Source organism: Phocoena sinus, chromosome 13, assembly GCF_008692025.1.
Source record: "Phocoena sinus isolate mPhoSin1 chromosome 13, mPhoSin1.pri, whole genome shotgun sequence".
Lineage (NCBI taxonomy): Eukaryota > Metazoa > Chordata > Mammalia > Artiodactyla > Phocoenidae > Phocoena > Phocoena sinus.
The window spans coordinates 8,212,045-8,232,760 of record NC_045775.1 but is presented as its reverse complement, the minus strand read 5'-3'; the positions used below and the strand labels follow the sequence as shown (position 1 = coordinate 8,232,760).

At 51.5% G+C, this 20,716-nt stretch overlaps 1 protein-coding gene across 1 annotated transcript in view; it reads right to left on the bottom strand.

The window, feature by feature from the left end:
* GREB1 (growth regulating estrogen receptor binding 1) overlaps positions 1-20,716 on the bottom strand; it is a 132,671-nt gene that overhangs the window by 47,502 nt on the left and 64,453 nt on the right. The window contains 7 exon segments of the mRNA XM_032653546.1: positions 282-425; positions 903-1,016; positions 4,695-4,823; positions 6,183-6,326; positions 8,579-8,761; positions 14,113-14,289; positions 16,690-16,809. Of these exon segments, the coding sequence (XP_032509437.1) occupies positions 282-425; positions 903-1,016; positions 4,695-4,823; positions 6,183-6,326; positions 8,579-8,761; positions 14,113-14,289; positions 16,690-16,809 (1,011 nt within the window).

Below are 20,716 nucleotides of genomic sequence, written 5' to 3'. Positions count from 1 at the left end.
AAGGAACAAATGAACAAGCAAATGGTCATCATGGGACAGGATCGTCTCACTTGGGCTCATCGTAGAAAACGGTGACAAGCTCTGAAACTCTGGCACCTGATCAGGGGCTACCCCAGTGACCAGTCTGCTTGGTTCTCTCATTGCCCCGGAAAGGATTTTGGAGTTTTCCCAGGAGGACCCCTTGGTGTGGAGTCAGACTGGGAGGACGTGTCGTGTTGCCTGTTTCTCGTGCGTTCCCTGGGCTCGCCGACTTCCACCACTCGTCACACTGCTGTACTTGCCTTTAAAGATCACTGGCTTGGCCTTGCATATTTTCAGCAAGTTGTCGGGAACGGACACTGGTTCTCCGGAGGCCACAACGGGAAAGGTGACTGAAGCTGGTCCCACCAAGCCAACCTGGGGCATGCAGGTCACGCCTGTGCTCTCTAGGGACACGCCGAGAGCGTTAAGAAGACACGTCAGACAAAGCATCCACCTCCGGCAGACCTGCTGTCAGGCTGGCCAACACATCTGCTACAACTTGACCAGTTCCCTGCTTATGGGAGCATCCAAGTCCGGGAATCACAGATTCCTGCGGTCAAAAGCATCTTAAAGGTCACTGGGTCCCCCTTCCCCACCAAACAACCTAGTCTCCTCCTCTCAATATCCCTGCCAAGTGACAGGCAAGCCTTTTAAAAAATTCCTCTAGGATCAGAGAAGTCAATACTGTACATGGATCCTGGGCTTTGTTAAGCAAGTCTTATGTACGAGAAAGAGAATCTTCTGTATACCCAAGTCTGCCTCCCTAGAACTTTCTCACCAATACACACAAAAGCACATGTAAGCACACACACACACCACCTGCAGCACCACCACCGCTAGTACCCAAGCCTTGGACTTGGGGCAAGGATTTCGTCACTTACCATACTTAGCTCTGTTCCCACCACCCTGGGGGTAGCCACCATCCGCAGCTGATGGAGATTCTGGAGACCATCCTTTGTGGCGTTTTTTGGGGGGCCCGGAGTTTGATAAGATACCTAGGCCACATTCAGAGTGTGGATTAGGGTGTCACTAGGGATGAGCTTCAATACAACGTTCCCCTGAATTGGAGCACACTTATTTGTAATTTTTTAAATCACAGTTTCACAATGGGTTTTAGCATCTAGTGAAGTATCTAGGCTTAAGGAAATATCCCATCGACCTTGGTAAATGTTTTATTCCACAGCTGCAAGTGTCTAAGTTTTAGCTCTCTGAGCGTTACCTCCTTCATCTTTACAGCGGGATAATAAAACCTACTCTGAAAGGTGGTTTGATCAGGACTAAAGAGAATATATGTAAAGCACAGAGTCTGGGTCCAATAAATGATAGCCACCAAGACCCACACCACCATCATCATCTACACATTCCAGTAAATTAGTACGTGTTTCTGTAGACAAGCTGCAACTGCATTCAACTTACCGCCACAGTTTCACCACTTGGGGGCAGTACCGATCCACCTGTGCACCTCTCCCCACCCCCGGCCTCGATAAGCTAATTTCAGACTAACAAAATGATGGGGAACAGAAGCTGGTACCCACTGCTGTTGATGAGTCATCCCGGCCCACGGCAGGGAACAGCATGAGAGTGACTCATGCTCCGCTCTTGGATTATTCAAAGTATCAAGAATTGGTTACCATATTTTTTGGGACCCATCCAACACAAAAGTTCCCCTACATTTAGAGCTCCGCGTTCAACCATGACACATTAAAGTTTAAATTTTAAAACTCTCTATTCCCAGATGCAACCCCATCCCAGGGAAACCAGAACCCCAGATGCCTTCTGACGACCCACGAGCTCCTGGTGATTCTAAACCGCACCAGGGTTGAGAACCGCCGGTTTAGAGCAATGTTTCTCCAAGTCTGGCCTGAGACAAAGCTGGACAGAACCAGTGGGAGCTTGTTCAAAGTGTCTGCTCCCGGACACCCCTCAGCCTACAGAAGCAGACCTCTGGGAGTGAAAGAAAACACTTCGTTCACAAGCACCCTGGTTATGCTGAGGCTCACTGCAGTTTGAGAATCATTGCTTTAGAGTCTTTTAAAAGTAATCCAAAGTTATTTTCACCTCTTCTTTAGACCGATTGAAAATGAATGAAATGAAGTGAATAAAATGTTAAAAACGTGAAGTTCTTTGTTTGCAAAGAGCTTTCCAGCAGGTGGTCTCCTCTGATCCCCGCAACCTCTGAGGCAGCTTCTGCTATGTTTGTTCCATTTAGAATCATATCTTCACCTCCCCGAATATCTGTCCTCAAGAGCCAGTAGAAGACCTCCCACAAAGACTGAGATGCCAGCTCCTCTACAAACCACGTTAAACTACCAAAGCAGGGAGGGCAATGGGATTGGGCCTCGGTACTGAGGATGGAAGATCTACAGGTATTTTCTCCCTTTGGGATGCTAACACTAACTGTCTCTACGTGGACTCTAGGCTCATGGTTTCTGCCAAAATGATGTCACCAGGAGCTGCCCCTGTGGACCATCTATTTCTGGCCATGTGTCCCGGTAGTGGGGAGGGGGACCCTATTTGGCACTTTGGGGGAGACAAGTCTTCATCATATAGCCCACTTCCTGCAGGCACTGCACATCCGGACTCTGAGCTGGGACAACCAAAAAAAGGATCCTGCACATTTCCTAACTCCCTCCCCCACCCTACCCCCGCCCCATCCCGCAGGGGCAGCACTTCCGCTGCGAACCACTGAGCGACAGCCCCCAAGCCCCGGTTAAACACTCCTTGTAGCTTCCGAAGCAGTTTCTTAAAACTGATTCCAGCTCTCCCCAGAGCAGGCGTGAGGCACAGGACCTCTGATGCTCCAGCTGTGCCCTTAGCGGTGCAACCACACTCGGCCAGCATCCATCGCGCCCTCTGGGCCAGGCTCTGCGGAGTATCTGGGCTCCCAGAAGACACGATGACGGCCCTGCTCCCAGGAACTTCATAGGCCCGACAGACACAAATGGCCGCGGAACAAAGCCTGACACCTGAGTGTCACAAGGAGGGAGCCCTCCTACAGGGAGGAGGTGACACCTGAGCTAGGTGATACCTGAAGGGCACGTATAGAAGGTGGGTGGCGAGAGCCCTTCAAGGGCACGGATGTGTGGCCAGGGCATAGAGACAGGATGGGGAGGGCACTGAGCTGTACCCAATGCAGCCAGGGTACGAGTTCTTAAGTAGAAAGAGTGGGGAATGAGCGAGTTCAAAAGGTTGGTTGGGGCCAGATTCCGGAAGTTTCCAGCATCACGCTAGGGCACTGGGGCTCTATTTCTCATGCCCCTCCAAGGAAGCACATTCATTAACCACAGAAGGAGCCTCAGGTTGGGTCCCCAGAGCCAACCTCATAGGGCCCAGGCCGAAGGATGTCCTCTGTCCCCGCTGTCCGGGGTGGATGCACCCAGGCTCAGTGCGGGGAGGGGGGGGGTACCAGCAACACAGTCTCCCGTCACCGTCCCCAGAGGCTCAGTCCTCAGCCACCGGTCGCCCTAAATTTAGCACCTAGCCGAGAAGAAACAGTCTTGGGAGGAAAAGCGGGTGCCTGCCTGGGGTTCCTCACACTGGGGAAGTTACAGGGATTTGACTCCAGAATGGACACTCTGGTCAGGACTGCGAAAGCTCAGATCCAAGTCAGAAAAGATATCGTTCCTTCAACTAAGAGGGAGACAATTCCCGCACCAGGGGAGTCCTCCGCCAGCCGTGTCGCGGAAGCAGGGAGGCCCGGCAAGCAGGCTGGTGTCTCTCTGGGCCACACTTTCCTTCTCTGTAAGACAGGCTGGGCTAGACGGTTTCTGGGCCCTCTTCCAGTGAAGCTCTCGGGTCCTAATGTGCCACTCAGCTGTGTGCACGCAGGAGGGAGGAGAGACGTAAGACTGGCCTATTAAATGGCTCCAGGTAAGCACGGAGGGAGAGCACCGAACGTGGGGTCCCCGGACCGCTCCGACCCTTCCTCAACCCACAGCCTCTGCTCCAGCAGGAGGCCTGCTTCACCCTTTTACTCGCTTTTCTCACTCGGACCCTCACCGCCTCATCCCTCTTCCTCACTTCCTCCCATACCATCTCTAATTAATGTTAGTTGTTTGTTGCAACTGTTGTCAGTCGCAACTCGGCTATCACCTCCACCAGGAAGCCCTCCCTGAAAAGACCAGCTCAGTGATGGTGTTGATGCAGGTGGCAATAATGGCGCCCCTTAGTGAGCTGCCAGTTGTACCCTGAATTTCCATACAGCGCCTCATCTAACCTCCAACTGCCCTCGGAGCAGAATTCTCGTCTCCTGATGAGGGAATGCTTAGCCAGGAGACTTGATCCCCTGACAGAGCTGGGTTTTGAATTCTTGTTCATCTGATTCTGGAGCCCCTATCTTCCCATGACACCACGTGGCCCCATTTCTCCAGAACTCTCCAGCCCTCACGGTGGGCGGCCCACAATGCGACAGGTCACCCGCCCATACGGGGCTCCCACTGTGCTGGGCAGACACACCCACCACCCAAGTCGGGGGCTGAAGCCAGGGCCCCCCCGGTGCCAGGGCCTGAGCACAGCCCCATGGACTCAGGAGGCACCTGCTGACCTGGCCTGACTCTCCTTCCAAGCCCCCCAATTCCAGGAGGCTCGGGGGCCTCGGCACCCCCATCCTCCCACCCCGCCACCGTCTTGACCCAGAGCAGAGTAAGGCCCCCGAACAGGACAGGCAAGGCTACCTAAGGCCGAGGGACGCGGCGCGGCGGACAGGCTGTGCTTCACCAGCGGCTGGTGCTTCGGGGAATCTTTGCCGTTGAAAACAGCCGGACCCACGGCTGCGGTTAGTGACACATGATCGGAGGCTGGTCCTGACAGCAGAGAGAAAGAGGGGAGAGAGCGGGGCACTCTGTGAGCCCAGCAAGCAGGAGATGACTCTTCTTCCATTTTACAAATTAGCCTTTCACTGATGCGGCCCGTCGTGGGTCAGAGCTCTTGCCAGAGTGATTCTGCCCGCCACCCCGGAGAAAGCACAGACACACACGGACAGGCACACACGCGTATGTGCACACACAGGCACACACACTCCTGCGTGTGCTTTACTGAGCACGCCTGGTGAGAGCGGGGCCCCTGGATTCCGGGAGCACCCCTGCATCTGCTCCACCCTCCTTCCACCTTCTCGCTCACCCTCCTGAGTTCAGGGGCATGTCAAACATGCTCAGGAAAGCAGTCAGGTTTGCCATCGCCCAGATCCAGGCTGCCCATAGGGCCTGGGGCTCCCCGGGCCCGAGAAGAATTCTGGGGGCCATCAGTGGCTGTGGTCTTGTAAGTCACCCACATCAGCCAGAATGATCTGGAAGGTACTCCGGACTCAGGAGTAGCACAAAACCTCTCCTGTGTTGAGGCGGCATGGTGAGGGGTTAAGGGTGGGTTCCGAAGCCAGACGACCCGTGTCTGAGCCCCAGCTCTGCTGCGTACTTGCTGTGCAACCTTCCTTAACTTACGTCACCTCCCATTGTTCTCATCTAGACAATGGAGGTAATAACAGAGCCACTGTGAGGACGACATGAGTTAACAGAAGGTCATAAGTACAAAGTATTTGCTATTACTATCGTCGTACTCAATTCTTACGATCACCCTGCAGATTAGACAGAAAAGATTTTCTCCATCTGTACGGATGAGGAAACGGAGATTCAAAGAGTTAAAATGAGTGGCCCCAAATCACTTGGCTAGGAGGCAGCAGTGCTGGAACTCACACCAAGGTGTTCTGACGACAAAAGCAGTGATCCCTCCAGCTGCCAAGGTGTGACAGGCCCCAGGCGGCCCGGGCACAGTGAGGACAACAGCAGACGCCACGTGGAACGGGGGACACCGTGCCTCTGGAGGACAGTGTGTTCCCAGCCCAGGTGCAGCCTCTTCGCTGTGGATTATGAGTCACATGGGGCAAGGGCCCGGGTCCCCTCGGCAGAGCCCCTGGGCAGGAGGAATAACGACCATCAACCCACCAGAGGCTTTGGGAAGGAGGCTGCTATCTCCTTGATAACAGCTGTCGTGCTTATCAGGTCTGTTCGTCACGGCAAATGCCAAGTTCATGAACCAGAAAGGCCTGTATCAAATCCTACTGCCTGTGAGATCCTATGCGAGCATCTTTGTGCCTCAATTTCCAAGTCAGAACATTGGGGAAGCTAAAGCCCACTCCCGGCACGTCCGGCGCTGCTCCATCATCTCACCTGCCTGCGGTGCTCCCAGCGGGACGCTCGAGGTCGTCCCAGGACCAGGCTCGCTGGGGAAGGGAGCTGGTAGCCCAGAGCTCTCCAGCGGTGGGAACAGAGAGCTGGAACACGCACTGGCGGATGCTTGCCGGCTTCTGAGCTCTGTGGGGAAGATGCACACATGAAAACCAGCCCACTGCTCCTCCCCAGCAGTGTGAGATGACTTCCTAGACCGGAATCTGTCCCGTAGGAGAGCCAGCTACAGCTGACCACAGTGGTGCCAAGCCCATCCTAGTCTCTTCGTCCGGGGACGGAGGGGATGTGACATGCCCCAGGCTCGGTGCCAAAGGCAGGGGATCCATCTGAGGGACAGCTCTTCTGCCAGGAGCAGGAACAATAGTGACCATTTGGGAAATAGACAGAAACACATGATACAAACGAGATCTTCCATCGCCGCCCTTCAAGTCCAAGGGAAGAACAGAGCTTTACTCAAAGGTAATGGAACAGCTAATACCATCCTCCAGCCCCTAAATCACTCTCTGTCTGGCAGATTAACCCCCAGGAGTACTTGGTCACAGCAAGTGATCAAAGGCTCTTATCTGGTCCCACAAGGGGAAGAACCACTGCCTCCCCAGGACGTAGAAAATGACAGGCATGTATGCAGTAGGAGCTCAAGAAATATTTACTGAGCCATGCAAGAGCAGGAGAGGGGCGGGGAGAGGAGTGATGGGAGGGGACAGGGGAAGAACGTCCAGAGCCAGCCCCTCCTGAAGCCCTCTGCTCTACTTGCAGAAGCTGGCTGGGAGTTTCCAGGTGACCAGAGTGAACCTACGCAGACAGGTGAGGCACAACAGTCTGGCTCTCCCGGGCACCTCGCAGAGACCGCTCCTAGGACACGTCCCTCCCCAGCTGTTTGTGAGGGGATGGGGGTGGATCTCAGAGAGTACCTGGGCCTGGGAAATCCAGCCCCTCTGCCCCTATAGTCTGACTGCAGCCATGAGAATACGGAGAGAGAGAGAAGGGAGGAGTGTGGCCCTTTCCTAAAGCGGGAGCCCACTCACTTCTGCAAGGACCAGCTCCAGGAAGCTGGTCTTTCTCTTCACAGTTAACAGGCTGTGGAGCGGGAAGGGGGCCTATTTGAGCTGAGTTTTCTCTACGTCAGTGTTTCTCAACTTTGGCGCCACTGACTCTGGGTTGCACAGTTCTTTGGAGGGGTGCTGCCCCAGGCACTGCACGGTTCAGCAGCATCCCTGGCCCCCACCCACGAGATGCCAGTGGCCGTCTGCACTCATGACGATCAACAGTGTCTCCAGACATTGCCAAATATCCCCTGGGGGACAAAACCACCCCCGGCTGAGAACCTTGCCCCAAATACTTGCCACAAGAAGACACAGCACAGTGTTGGCCCTGTGTCAGCTTTGAAAGCTCCCATACAATTAGGCCGATACTATAAACTAGATGCCCGTAGTGCAAAGTCGCGTTGTAATTTCCCAGGACTGTAGCATCTAGTTTATAGTACAGTAAAGCTGACACAGGGCCAACACTGTGCTGTGTCTTCTTGTAGCAAGTATTTGGGGCAAGGTTCTCGGCCGGGGGTGGTTTTGTCCCCCAGGGGATACTTGGCATTGTCTGGAGACACTGTTGTTCATTATGAGTGCAGACGGCCACTGGCATCTCGTGGGTGGGGGCCAGGGATGCTGCTGAATCGTGCAGTGCCCCACCGAGAACAGTACGGAGGGTCCTTAAAAAACTAAAAGTAGAATTACCATATGACCCAGCAATCCCACCACTGGGCATATACCCAGAGAAAACCATAATTCAAAAAGACACTTGCACCCCAATGTTCATTGCAGCACTATTTACAATAGCCAGGTCATGGAAGCAACCTAGATGCCCATCGACGGACGAATGGATAAAGAAGATGTGGCACCTATACACAATGGAATATTACTCAGCCATAAAAACGAACGAAATTGGGGCATTTGTAGAGACGTGGATGGACCTAGAGACTGTCATACAGAGTGAAGTAAGTCAGAAAGAGAAAAACAAGTATCGTATATTAACACATATGCGGAATCTAGAAAAATGGTACAGATGAACCGTTTTGCAGGGCAGAAATAGAGACACAGATGTAGAGAACAAACGTATGGACACCAAGGGGGGAAAGCAGGCGGAGGGGGGATGGGATGAATTGGGAGACCGGGATTGACATATATACACTAATATGTATAAAATAGATAACTAATAAGAACGTGCTGTATAGAAAAATAAAATTCAAAACAAAAAAAATTTCACAGGGCTGGCGTGTTGCCCGAAACCGCGTCTACTGCAGAGCAGTCTCGGGCCAGAGTCGTGCCGACAGGCCCCTGGCTCGCTTGGAGGCGCCCCCTTCTCACACCCCACCCCCTGCTCACCTGAGCCTTTCCAGCAAATGAGAGGCCCTTTGGTCAGAGCCCCTTGTGCGTTGCGGATCAGGTAATATTTCAAGTGTTTCTGCTTCTTGGGCTGGGTGGTCACCTTCAGGTTCATGTGGCTGGAGAACTCCGTGAAGTAACAGAAGCCTTTCTTCCCACAGCCAACGCAATTCCCAGAGAAACCTGGGGAGGAAAGAACCATGACCATCCCCATCTTACACCAAAGTCCCTCCAAGTGATACATCGGCCACCAGGCATTCACATCCTATACCACACCAGCAGGGAAGTTCACGGGGCAAAGGTCCCTGTCAGCTCCTGCTGACAGGGGTCAAGATGACCTTGATGCAAACAGGAGGACCAAGTGGACTCATCGTAGAGCTGAGCCCAGGCAAGCCTGGAAGACTGAACTCGCTTAGGGGCATGTTTAAAGCCTCTGCGTCCTATGGCACAGGACAAGAACTGTCCCATTCAACTGTCTACACTGACCGGGCACCTGCAATGATTTGCTGTGTCCGCATCTCCTTCAGGGCTGGCCAGTCACAGAATCCCAAAGCAATCAGACCCCTGAGACTGGATGCATTGGGAGTCCTCTTCAGAGTCCAAAGTTCCCTCCAGGAATCAAGTAAGCTGATCCCACGAGTTGCAGAGGAGAAATCAAGAGCTCTACCATGTAAGGCCAGGCCGGTGGTGAGTGAAATCTATGGCCCCAACAGCCACGGAGTGGAGACACTCGGCTAAAACGTGGTGGTCTATGTCAGCGTCCTGCTGTCTGAGGCCAGAGGGGGCCTTTCTGGGAGATGACAGAGTTCAGCTCTGAGGCTCTGGGAAGGCTGGCTTAATAGAGGCAATGACAAAACCACCTCCCATGAACTATTAAAATCCAGAGAACGTGCTTGAAAGACCTTTACATACTGTAAAGTCTATTCAAACTGGACTCAACAGAACTGTTGGTTAATACCAGAGAAATGTGATGATTTAGGTTTTCTATCTGGTGACCCTTCTGGTTTAACTTCACTATCTCACAAAGGCCGTCCCTGTGACCTTGCCTCGCCCACTGGTACGTCTGGTTTCTAAGGAGCAAGGTTCTTCGGCAGGAGAGACCCTGAAGCTGAGACTAACTTATTTTATCGTATGCTCTGGCTGGCGAGTTTACAAAGGGCATTTCAGCTCAGGCCAGGAGGACCATGGGGTTCTGTGCATAAGCTCTGCTTTTAAAGCGGGTAATCCTGAGGCCTCTGGCTACTGCCCAAAATAACATCAGTTTGTTCAAAACATCTCTCCACAGAGAAAGGAGACATCTGTATTACGGAAACCTTCTGGGTTCTCTGACTGATTTTAAGCAAATTTAATATTCCTTAAAAAGTACTAGAAATAAAGACAAATCTCCTGGTCTACAAGGCAGGCACAGGTAAGTTTATCCTTCCAAACTCCTGTCCCCCGTGTACCAGAGAAACAGATAAGGTACCGAAGAAATGCCGGCACCATGCTCTATGTTTACGTGCTGTTAAAGGGACAGGGAGGAAACTACCATGCAGAGAAAACCAACAGCCTTCCCGCCATTCACTGTCACCCAAACAGGGCACTCAGCTTAACTGACACGACCACCAGTCAGTCAGGACAGCAAAACCTTCTTTTGGGAAATGAGAACCAGAGAGGCTAAGTAGTTGTCCAGTGTAGATCCAGAGAGGGATGCATGGATTCTAGCATGAGAATGGAGTGTAGACCCAGAAGCATGGCCTTCAAGGCTGCCCCCAAGGGCCCCCATCCTCGTCTCCTGCTTTATCTCCCTTTCCTCCCACTACCATGCCGAATTCCCAACTGACAGTTCTCATACCTTCTTCCTTAGTGTCAGAGTTACTGAAATTTGTGTATTTTCCCCCATAAATATCCCCATGCTTCCAAAGGACCGGGAGCATGGTATGTCTGTGGGGAGGCATGGGTCATGTCTGTGTGTGTACGTGTGTGTATACAAACTAGTGCCTGACACGGGAGAGGCAGCAAATATCGGGAAGGAACAGGAGAGAGGAAACAAGATAACTATCAAAGTGCACCCTTAGCATCTCCGCATACATTTTGATAGGCTTTTGTTTTCTAACGTTCTAATGTTTCTAAGGTTTTCTAACTTTATCATCTAATGTTTTTATTTATCCTTTGGTCTCCAACCTGGGCACCTTGAGATAAACAGCTCAACTGCCATCTAAGAATGAGGCCCTGAGAAAACTCCCACGCTCCCTGGAAGGGATTCTGACCCTGAGGGTTGAAAAGATGATGAACAAGAAGCAGAACTGCAAAACCAAGGACGCTCGGAGCACTTCACCAAGGCCAGCGCTGCCATCCCTTTCCAGAAATAGCTAAATAGTTTACAGGCCTTTTGTCCTATGAGAACTGTGGACTGTGGGACCATGGCTCCATTCCAGAAGCAGGGAGGGGAGCCACAGACGAGAAGGGGCTCCTCCTTGCGGTTCAGAAATAAAAGTGGAAACCCTGGCCCTACCAGGATAGTAAGGACAGGCATACCTCGTTCTATTGCCCGTGCCTCTGTTTCTTCATATCTAAATGCTAGGTAGTAACACCTCACTCACCTGCCTCATTTTTAACTAGAACAGCTTCTCGCACATGAGACGTGCTCAGTAAAGTAGCCACTGTCAGGTGCCTTTGCTGCTGCTGCTGCTGCCGTCTTTCTCCAACTGGCAATCCACCCATTTATCATGACCCAACTCCATCACCACATACTCTGAGATGCTCTCCCATCCCTGGGACTCGGCACGTCCTTCGGGATCCTCTAGCGCCTTAAGCCCTAGGCTGGCACCTGCTGCACAGAGATTTCTGTGGCCGTGGGTGATCTCCGAGCTGGGTCCTGGTTGGCCTGTGTCCTCCCACAGGCCCTGAGCTCCCAGGAAGGACCAGGTCCCACTTGGCTTTGGGGACCTGGGCTGAATTTAAAGTCCACCTTCAGTTTGGGGTTATACATTCCATAAATGCTTAATTATTTGCGTTCTAGATGCACAAAGAGCTTGTTTACTCCCATCGCAGAAATGAACAATCTAGCTAGATGTTTTCTTCTCCTATGTCTTAGCTATCAGCCAATTTCGATGAATTACTATCAAAAAACTGAAACACCCATCTAGGTTTTCATTTTTTCACTTTCTCAGACCAAATCCCTCAGTTGATTCAAACTCACTAAAACAACGCTCCCTTCATTATAAATTACGGGGTGGGGAGAGGCACCTAAAGCTGTTGCTTCCCCCAAGATATTCCACAGCCTCCACTTTATAGGTCACTAAAAAGTGCTGAGCCCCGGCCCCCAGAGGGCTGCAGGGCCACCTAGTCCTGTGCAGCCATCAGGGTTAATTGCAGGAAACCTAAACAGCGCTGTGTGTGCAAGCTGAGAGCATAAAGTTGTTTTAAAAGAAGAAAGCATCGGTTATTACCAGCCGGCCCTTGTTACCCACCTCCGATGGCTTTTTGGCACGCAATTAACAAAGACCCCACTTCCTCTAAGCTCCCCGCCTGAGGGGCTGAAGTTGTTCCTGGGCTGGTGGTGAATGAACTGAAAGATTCTTGTCTCCACATTTCGAGACCCAGAGCCTCCTTGATTTACTACCCTCGCAATTCCTTTACAGTCACAAAGGGGAGGAATTCATTCAGGCAAACCCCCAGCCATGGCCAGATCAAACACGAACCAAGTCACCAGGCCATCTTCCCCACTCATTTTGTCCTAAGCGGCCTCGATAAGCAAATTAAATCTGAGACGCAATGACTCTGTGAGCTTCCTTGGTAGAGTGAATTTTCTGGATTATTCTTGCTTTCAAAAACTAGTTACGATATCTGTTTTACACATGGTAGGGTATATAGCTAGCGGGAAGCTGCTGTAGAGCACAGGGAGTTCAGCTCGGTGCTCTGTGATGACCTAGCTAGGTGGGATGGGCCGGGGAGAGGGAGGTCCCAGAGGGAGGGGATACATATATATACATAGAGCTGATTCACTTCGTTGTACAGCAGGAACTAACGCAACATTGTAAAGCGATTATACTCCAATCTAAGAAAGAAACAAGCCAGTTACGATACAGGCCATTTCAGAGTGTTGAGTAGCGTTCCCTGTGCTCTACAGCAGGTCCTTATTATTATCTATTTTATATGCGGTAGTGTGTATATGTCGGTCCCAATGTCCCAATTTATCCCTCCCCCACCTTAAGAATCTAAAACACACAAAAGAAGAGTGGATATATGTACATGTATATAACTGATCCACTTTGCTGTACACCTGAAACTAACACAACATTGTAAATCAACTAGACTCCAATAAAAATTTTAAAAAAACAAAAACCAGTTACGATAAGCCCATGGACCTGCCTTAAGGGAGTACTGGCCACAACTTTTTCTCCCCCTGGTCGTTGCCCCAGAGCCACGTCCATCCCTCCAGTGAGCGTTCGTCTGCCGTGTTTCAGAGTTTACACACCACTGTGTCCCTGCGGCCCTCGTGGCAGGAACCACTTCTGTTTCTTCTCTGGGTCGATCCTCACTCTCCCCTCCCCACCTCCACCCTTCGGTCCTTCACACAGAGCTTCAGACATAATACCTCCTCAATAAATATCCACTGCGGTGCGTTTACCTACCCAGCTTTGGGGGGCCGTATCAAGCACAAAAGTGAGGTTTAAATGTTTGTATACGTGGCAAGTGCAGAAGGAACTGGGGAGCAGGGGAAGCCAGCTTGCTGGGTTCTCGGTCCAAACCTCACGTCTCCCCTGATTTTGCTCCACTAATGGGGGAGTGAGCTGAGCACAGGGCCAGGCACACAGAAAGAGCTCAATAAAGGTCCGAGCAAAGGGGAGCCAGGCTTCATAAGGCTTGGTCTCAACTCTGCACTGCAGCTGGGACCCCCTGGGCCAGCAGTGGTTCCAAAGATCAAAGCCACAGCTTCCCTAGGCTCACCTCGACCAGGTACGGGACCGTGGGGTGTGGTAGTTAGAGGGTACAATCTGGAACCAGGAAGACCTGAGTTTGAATCCTGACCCTGTTCCTTTCCTTGTGCACCCTTGGGCAAGTGCATTAACAGGTCCAAGCACACCTATTAAGCCAGGATAAGAACGACGGGCTGGTGAAGGGTAAAGCGAAGGAGAGAACGGTAGAGGGTGCCCGGCCGTCCCTCAGGACATGACCGTCCAGGAGGCAGGGCCACGCGCTCAGCCTTCTTCTCGCCCTGCCTCGTGTCTGCTGGCTTCCGAGAGCATCTAGGACAGGGTTTGGATCGCATTCCTGACACAGTAGGCACTTTGGAAAGGTCTGACGAATATGTGCACAAGAAGAATTAGTGCTGATGGGTTTTCTACAGGAAGGTAGTCAGGTTTTAAAAATAACTCTCATTTGCATTCCATTCCACAAAGAAATAGCCCAGAGTGATGAATAAACAGGGTTGTGTGACATGCTGATGAAGAGGCTCAAAGGTGGCCTGTCCCCCAAGGGGACCAACGGCTCTCCTTGTGCCCACCCGCCATGCGGCCGGAGCCGCAGAGGAAAGCAGAGGAGGAGCTTACCAAGAAGGGCATTGTGTCCATCGTCATCCGGCAAGAACCTCTTGTCAACGGCACACACCAGGAGATGGTCCGGCAGGCTGGGGGACTTGGCGCCCACCAGGAGGAAGCCCGCGGGGACATCGATGGGCTCGCTGGAGATGGAGACGAGACGCAGGTCCTTCCCTGCCTGGCAGAACCCTAGGAGGGACGGACAGGCTCACACGCTGCCCAGCGAGTGGCTCCCACAGAGCCAGGATCCACGCGGGCAAAGGGGTGACAACAGCTTGGTCTCGTCAGCAACCGCCGTGCCGCTGGACCCGGCTGACTTTCAAATTAATTCTGAGAACGCTCTCAAGTACATTACCCTTACATGCTTGGCACTTGCCAGTTACAACCATTCACAACAATAAAGTGATCAGGAAGAATAAAAAATTCTAAAAATTAAATTAATTCATTACTCCCGATACTTAACCACATGGTGCTTTTATGACCATCGGTGCCACCGTATAATATACATTAATGTAAAATGAAGCTCGGCAGGAAAGAAGGGTAGACCAGTGACGGTAAATGAAAATGTGGACAAGATAAATCCATACGGGACTGTGAGTAAGTTGATGTCTTCTCCACCCTACATTTTATGTGTACGAGGCAGGGGCACATGGCAGGAATACGGGCTGAGGACCGGGTGACGCTGGTGGCCTCACAGGGGCCTCATTAGCAGAGGGAGACTTTCACTCTATACACATGAACTTTTTGTATTTCAGAGCTTTTAAATATATTTCCTATTTAAAACTTAAGTGTCCAAAAATATTTAGGAAAAAAATGGAGAAGAGGGAAACAGCTGAGATTTATTTGGAGGGGCCCTTTCTGGGAATCTCCCTCCCTGAAGGCACACGGAGCCGGATGCCCTGTGGCTTTTCCATCTTTAGTTATCGACAGGGACGATGAGAGTTAACGTGAACCCTGATGATCCCAAGGCCTTCCCTGCAAAACTCTATGGTACTTTAAGAAGCCTCTCCTCTGTTATACCTGCTTTACCATTTACAAGGCACTAGTTCCGAGTTCTCGCATCTGCCCCTGGGCGAAGCAGTAAGAGGCACCCACTGTGTACAGCACCAGGTGGGAGAAGCCCTGGAAAGTTGTCATTTGAGAGGTCAAGTCATTTGCTCAAAGTTGCTGGGAGTGGGGTCACGATGGAGCTTGGCGCGGCCCCCCTACGCTGTCTTGGGGACATCAAACCAGTTCCCACAGGTGAGGTCAAGGGCCCAGCAGGTCTTTAACTCCATGACCCAGGCCCCTCCCAGTCTGCACAGCAGCTGCTTCCTTCTGAAGAGCTGGAGGAAGAAAGGCCGTGGGCAGTCCATGTTCGCTGTGCTCACCTGGAAATTCTTTGAAAATCACGGTGGTGACCACCGGAGAGTTTGCCATTCTCTTATTTAATTAGGCGGCCTTTTAGCTCTTGGACACCAGAAGTCCTACATCACGAAGAGCTACTGTATCTGTTGCCCTTTTCCTGGAAGAGCAGCCCCAGGGAGGGCTGACTCCCTCCCCTGCCGGCCATCACGCACACGGTCAAGTCCAGGCTCCCAGGCAGGGTGCATGGGGCCTCCACGGCCCGTCTCATCACTTATCCAAGCCCTGCCTGGCCACCCCTCAGGCCCCTACCTACATAAACTAGTAGCAGTTCCCCAGATGGGCCGTGTTCCCCCTTCTCTAAGCCTTTGCACCTGCTGTTCCTGTCGGGAATATCCCTCTCCCCCAGCCCTCTCGGTCTCCTGGCTAACTCCTGCTGACTCTCCAAAACCCATAGTAAGGGCCAGCTCCTCCAGGGGGCCTTTCCCCAAACGCTCTACCGGCACCAGAAGCATCTCCCGTGCTCGTACGGACCCCTGCTGGCCCAGACCACCCCAGCCTCCCAGCACTTCCTACACTGTGCAGAGGGTCTGCTCACATAGCTTTGCTACACTGGGAGCTCCTGGACCTTTTATCTCCATATTTTCAGAGCAGGGGCTCAATACTTATTTTACTCAATTAACTGACCAACCAAGTAGTGACACCCCTTGACTGGTATGGTGACAGGTCAGGTGAACTTCCAACCGCTCAGCGAGCTTGCCAGGCGGGGGAGCAGCAGACCAGAAGTACACTCCAAGACCCCCAAGCGCAGCGCACAGGCTCCGATCCCTGAACAAAGGTGCCACCGCGCCCGGCATCTCCAAGCCTCGCTCCTCAACAGCAAAATGAGGGTAACCTCACTGACTCTGCCGAGTTCCTGAGATAACGTATTGATATATCTGCTTTTTCAACGGTAAAGTAGCCACAGATGTGAAAGATTACGCCTACTCATCAGTGCTGATATAAATACACGGCGGAAGCTGACCTCAGCTGGGATGTTCTGGCTTTTAAACGGCGATGGAGAAAAATTAACTTTTGGATCGGAATGCGTTTGTAACGGTGGGGCTGTCCAAAGAGTGACAGGGCCCCACGTGGTGTAGCCAGTGCCGCCGGGACGCGAGGGCCCGCCGGGCCACGGCCTGCTGGCGACGCGGGCACGGCTCACACCTCGGGGCCCCTCAGCACGCGGCCTGGCGGGCATCTCACCGTCCGTGGTGCAACATCCTTCGGGCGGGGGGTGCATCTGGTAGGGGTTTGGGGGACAGTTCTGTTCCAGCCCCCCTTCCCCTTCCTCTTCCTCTTCCTCATTTTCCACTCGGCTTCCACCTAGACGTGGGAAAGGAGAGCAATGAGTAAGTCCGCAGCGGGTCTCGGCTAGCTAGTAATTAACCAGGCCTCACAGACACACGATTTAAGGAGGGCATCATCACCCTTCTTTACTCGTGGTGAAGGCCAAGACTCACTCAGGCCAGAAGTCCTTCCCAAGGTCACAGACTCTGGCTCCAAGCCTGGCCTTGTGACTTCAAACGCAGGTCCACGTCACCTCCCAGCCCCCAGAGCCACACACGTCTGCACGAGCAGCAGGGCTCAGTATGGACATAGCTGTTGACAAGGACTAAGCATGCAGCCTGCACACAGTAGGCTCTCCAAAAACGTCTGTGTGGGAGGAACCACGGTGTAACATAAGGACCATTTTACAGCTAAGGAAACTGAGGTTCAGAGAGACCCAGTGATTCAACAAAACCGTTAAGCAGCACAGCCGGTATGTTCCCAGTTATACCCAACGCCCAAGCTGCCGTTCTTGCCACTAACTGCATCGCTTGCTTTAGAACCCAAAGTCCAGTGTGAACAACCTTTACGTTGCATAAGAGAGGAGTGAAGCTATATGCTGTTATTTATCCCCAAGGGAAGACTGGATGTATACAAACCAGAAATGCGAACACCCGAATTTACCACACTCACCAAAAGAAGCCATCCCAGAACAGGCCAAGTGACTTCAAGAAACTTTTTTTAAGTGAAATAGGATTTTAGGAGTAATGGCAAGTGTGGAAACGGCCAGGAGAGCCAGGAATTGGCCAGGAAAATCCCACTCCCCCTGTGTGTGAGCTTCATCACAGCTATGAAAGAGTTGGTCTTCCCCACAGGCTCTCAGTTCCTGGAGAGTGTGGGCCCAGCCTGTATTCTGTAACCCAGGCTCCTAGCAGAATGCCTCGTGCAGGAAACTACTTCCCAACTGGTCTGAGCACACACAGTTATACCTTACTTACCCAGCCTGCTAGAGAAAGAGGGTTTCACATCAATGAATTTACAAACTCCTTCTAACTTCTTTTAACTTCTTTGGGTAAAAAAATCCTTCTATCTTTAAATGTCATTTAATAAATAGGATCCAGATTTCCTCATGGAATAGGGTCGTTACAAGCATCCTTAGATACACTAGGCCGGGAGACAGTTGCTTCTTCCTTTTTGGTTTCTCTGTATCCTCCTCTAGTGCTGACCCCTTTGCTGCCAATCCTACTCTCATCTTAGCTGGCTCTCACACTCTCCATCCATCCAGTGGGTTACGTGGCTTTAGGTTAATGATGAAATTGTGCGCAGCAGAAAAAGATCGACTAGGAATCTGGGAACTTGAGTTTTAGTCCTTGGGTCTGCCATTGTCTGTGTGACCACAGAAAAGTTACTTAACCTCTCTGTGCGTCAGATTCTGCATCTTTAAAATGAGGTGGTCACAGAAGGTCACTTTGAGCTGTGACAGTCTATGTGGGGATATGTGGCTCTCAGAGTTGCACAGAACATTCCAGGTGTGATTTAATCAGTACAGGGTGCTGGAAGCATAACCTCAGGGTGGTCACCATTTTAAAGGTGCCGGAAGGACAAGAGGCAGAAGAAACTAACATCTTAGGCCGGCCCAGGCCCATGACCTTGGGAAGGTCACGGCAGGAAGTGAGCAAGAATTCCTAGTGTCTCCATCCCTCCAGGACGAGAGGACACAGAGGTGGCGGGGAGACTGTAAAAAGATTATCCAGGAAAAACACAAAAGGGCATTGGAGGGGTAAAATCCAGAGCCTCCTTCAGACGCTTCCTTCCCGCCATTAAATGCAGGCAGGGATGGTTTTAGCAGAAGGCAGAGTCACGCCCAGACTCCAGGTGCCAGCCATGCAGCTCGGGTCCTCACAGGAGCCCAAACCATCCTTTGGCCGTCTATGGAGTAGGTGGCTTAGAAGGCTGTCTGCAAAATCAAGACTAGTCTGTAAGCCAGAGACTCAGCTCCAGGGGCTCGGGGGAGGGGGGGGAGGTACAGCAAAGCACCAACAATTAGAGTGAAAAGGGGAGAGAAAGCCGGGGACTTCGGTGCTCTGAGGGCACACACAGGAATGTCTGCACGTTAGTCAGGAATCCAGACTGTCCGAGAGAATGAAAGGAGAGGGTCTTAAGCCTCTGAAAGTCAAAGAAAGGGCTCAAAATCCCGTCGCTGCTAAGAAAGCAGGATTAAAGGTCAAAGGTCTACATCAGACATTCCAGGGTCTTTGATGGAATCCTTCAGCCAGCAACAAGCCCAAGGAGACTTCCTAACCGGGGCCAGACTAAACCAGACTGTTTACCAAGGTCTCCTGGCAGGATGAGAGCTTTAAAATGGCCTTAGACAAAACCAACTGGATTGGGAGCTCAGGACCTTAAAACTCAACCACAGGAATCCAGAGGTTCCATGGCTGCACTGCACCCCATAGAGGATGAGGGTATGTGTTTTAATGATTAGAGTAAATTCTTTTTTCTTTCCATGAGAAGAAACCGTATGACATTCTGAGTGGGTGGGATTACAGGAATGTACCTGCATCTTGTTTAATAAATAAATACTTATCCCCAAATACTGGGGTTGTATTTGTTTTGTTTGGTTGGCCTTCCTTTAAAAAACAAATAACACGTAAAAGATTTCTCCCCTAGAAGGAGGGGGTAATACCCCTAATTCGTAGAACAAAGTAACAAGGGCCCTCTGAATCGCCCTCACAAATACAGAAAATGTTAACAGATCAAGGGGTGTTTTGGGGTACCAGCACCCCGGTCATTAAAAGCATCCTTAATGTTGCTGTCTGAGGAAGGACAGCAGTTAAGATAAGAGACCTGACAGAGAGACAGACTGACAAAACAAGCCCTCTGCACCACGTTCTATGATGCAGAAACCAGGGGCTCAAGCCCAGTGCTTGGTTGATGGTGACATTTAGCAAATCGACAAGAGTCTCCCCCTTTTCACCAACCCCCTCCTCCATCCTCCCAGTACTAGAGAAACAAAATCTCGGAGGATTCCTCTATGCTGTTTGCCAGACATATGGGAAAATCATAGAGAGGGCCTGCTCTGGTTTTCATACCAACACGAGGGGCTGACCAAGCCGGCTGACAGCTGGCAGGGAGCCTGCGGCACTCAACATGGGGGGCCCGGGCCGCGCAAGCCTCTAAGCTGTCCCTGGAAAGCAACACATGATGAGGGCAGATGAGGGCATCCCAAGGAGTCAATGATCGGGATGCAGCCTCCTGTTTAGAGGCCAGCAAACGTTGTCTATGGAGAGCTTCGACCCCAGGAAAAGCTGACTGGGAAACTCCAGGGCTTTCTCCCCACCTGTCCCCAGGTCAACATCCTTCAAAACGTCAAATCCATCTTCCGTCTTCCCAAATCACGGGATTTCATTACTGGTGGAGGTAAAAGCACTGTGTTGATTTTAAGGTGCCATTCGAATGCACTAAATTATTTATCATTAGATTGTTCACTCATCATTAGCAACAAAGCCTTTCAATACTACAAGAAGTTAAGGATGACCATTTAATACGTATTTCACAGAAGTCTTTCAGCTAGCTGAAAACACAATCTACAAGCGATCCCCCAGTAATTTCTCAAATGCCCCCAAGGTCACAGGAAGGCTTCCTGTGCCACAAAACCTTGGTACTTTCGACTTGAATACCAGAGAATTCTCGGGCTTCCTAATTCATGCTTTTGATCACAATCTTTCTCCCAGACCCAGACCCAGTTCCTTTAGGTCCTTAGCGACTGCTATTTGCAAGGTTAATTTTGTAAGGACGTTTTAAATGGTGACACAAGGAATGCCTCCCTGCTAGAAAAAGGGACTTTCAGACATCACACGAGGACCTCTGAGCCTCATTTTCCCTTATGTGCAACCGTCCCCAGCCCACCATCCTCACCCTGCACACACACACACATGTCGTGATCACCCCAAGACAGGACCCG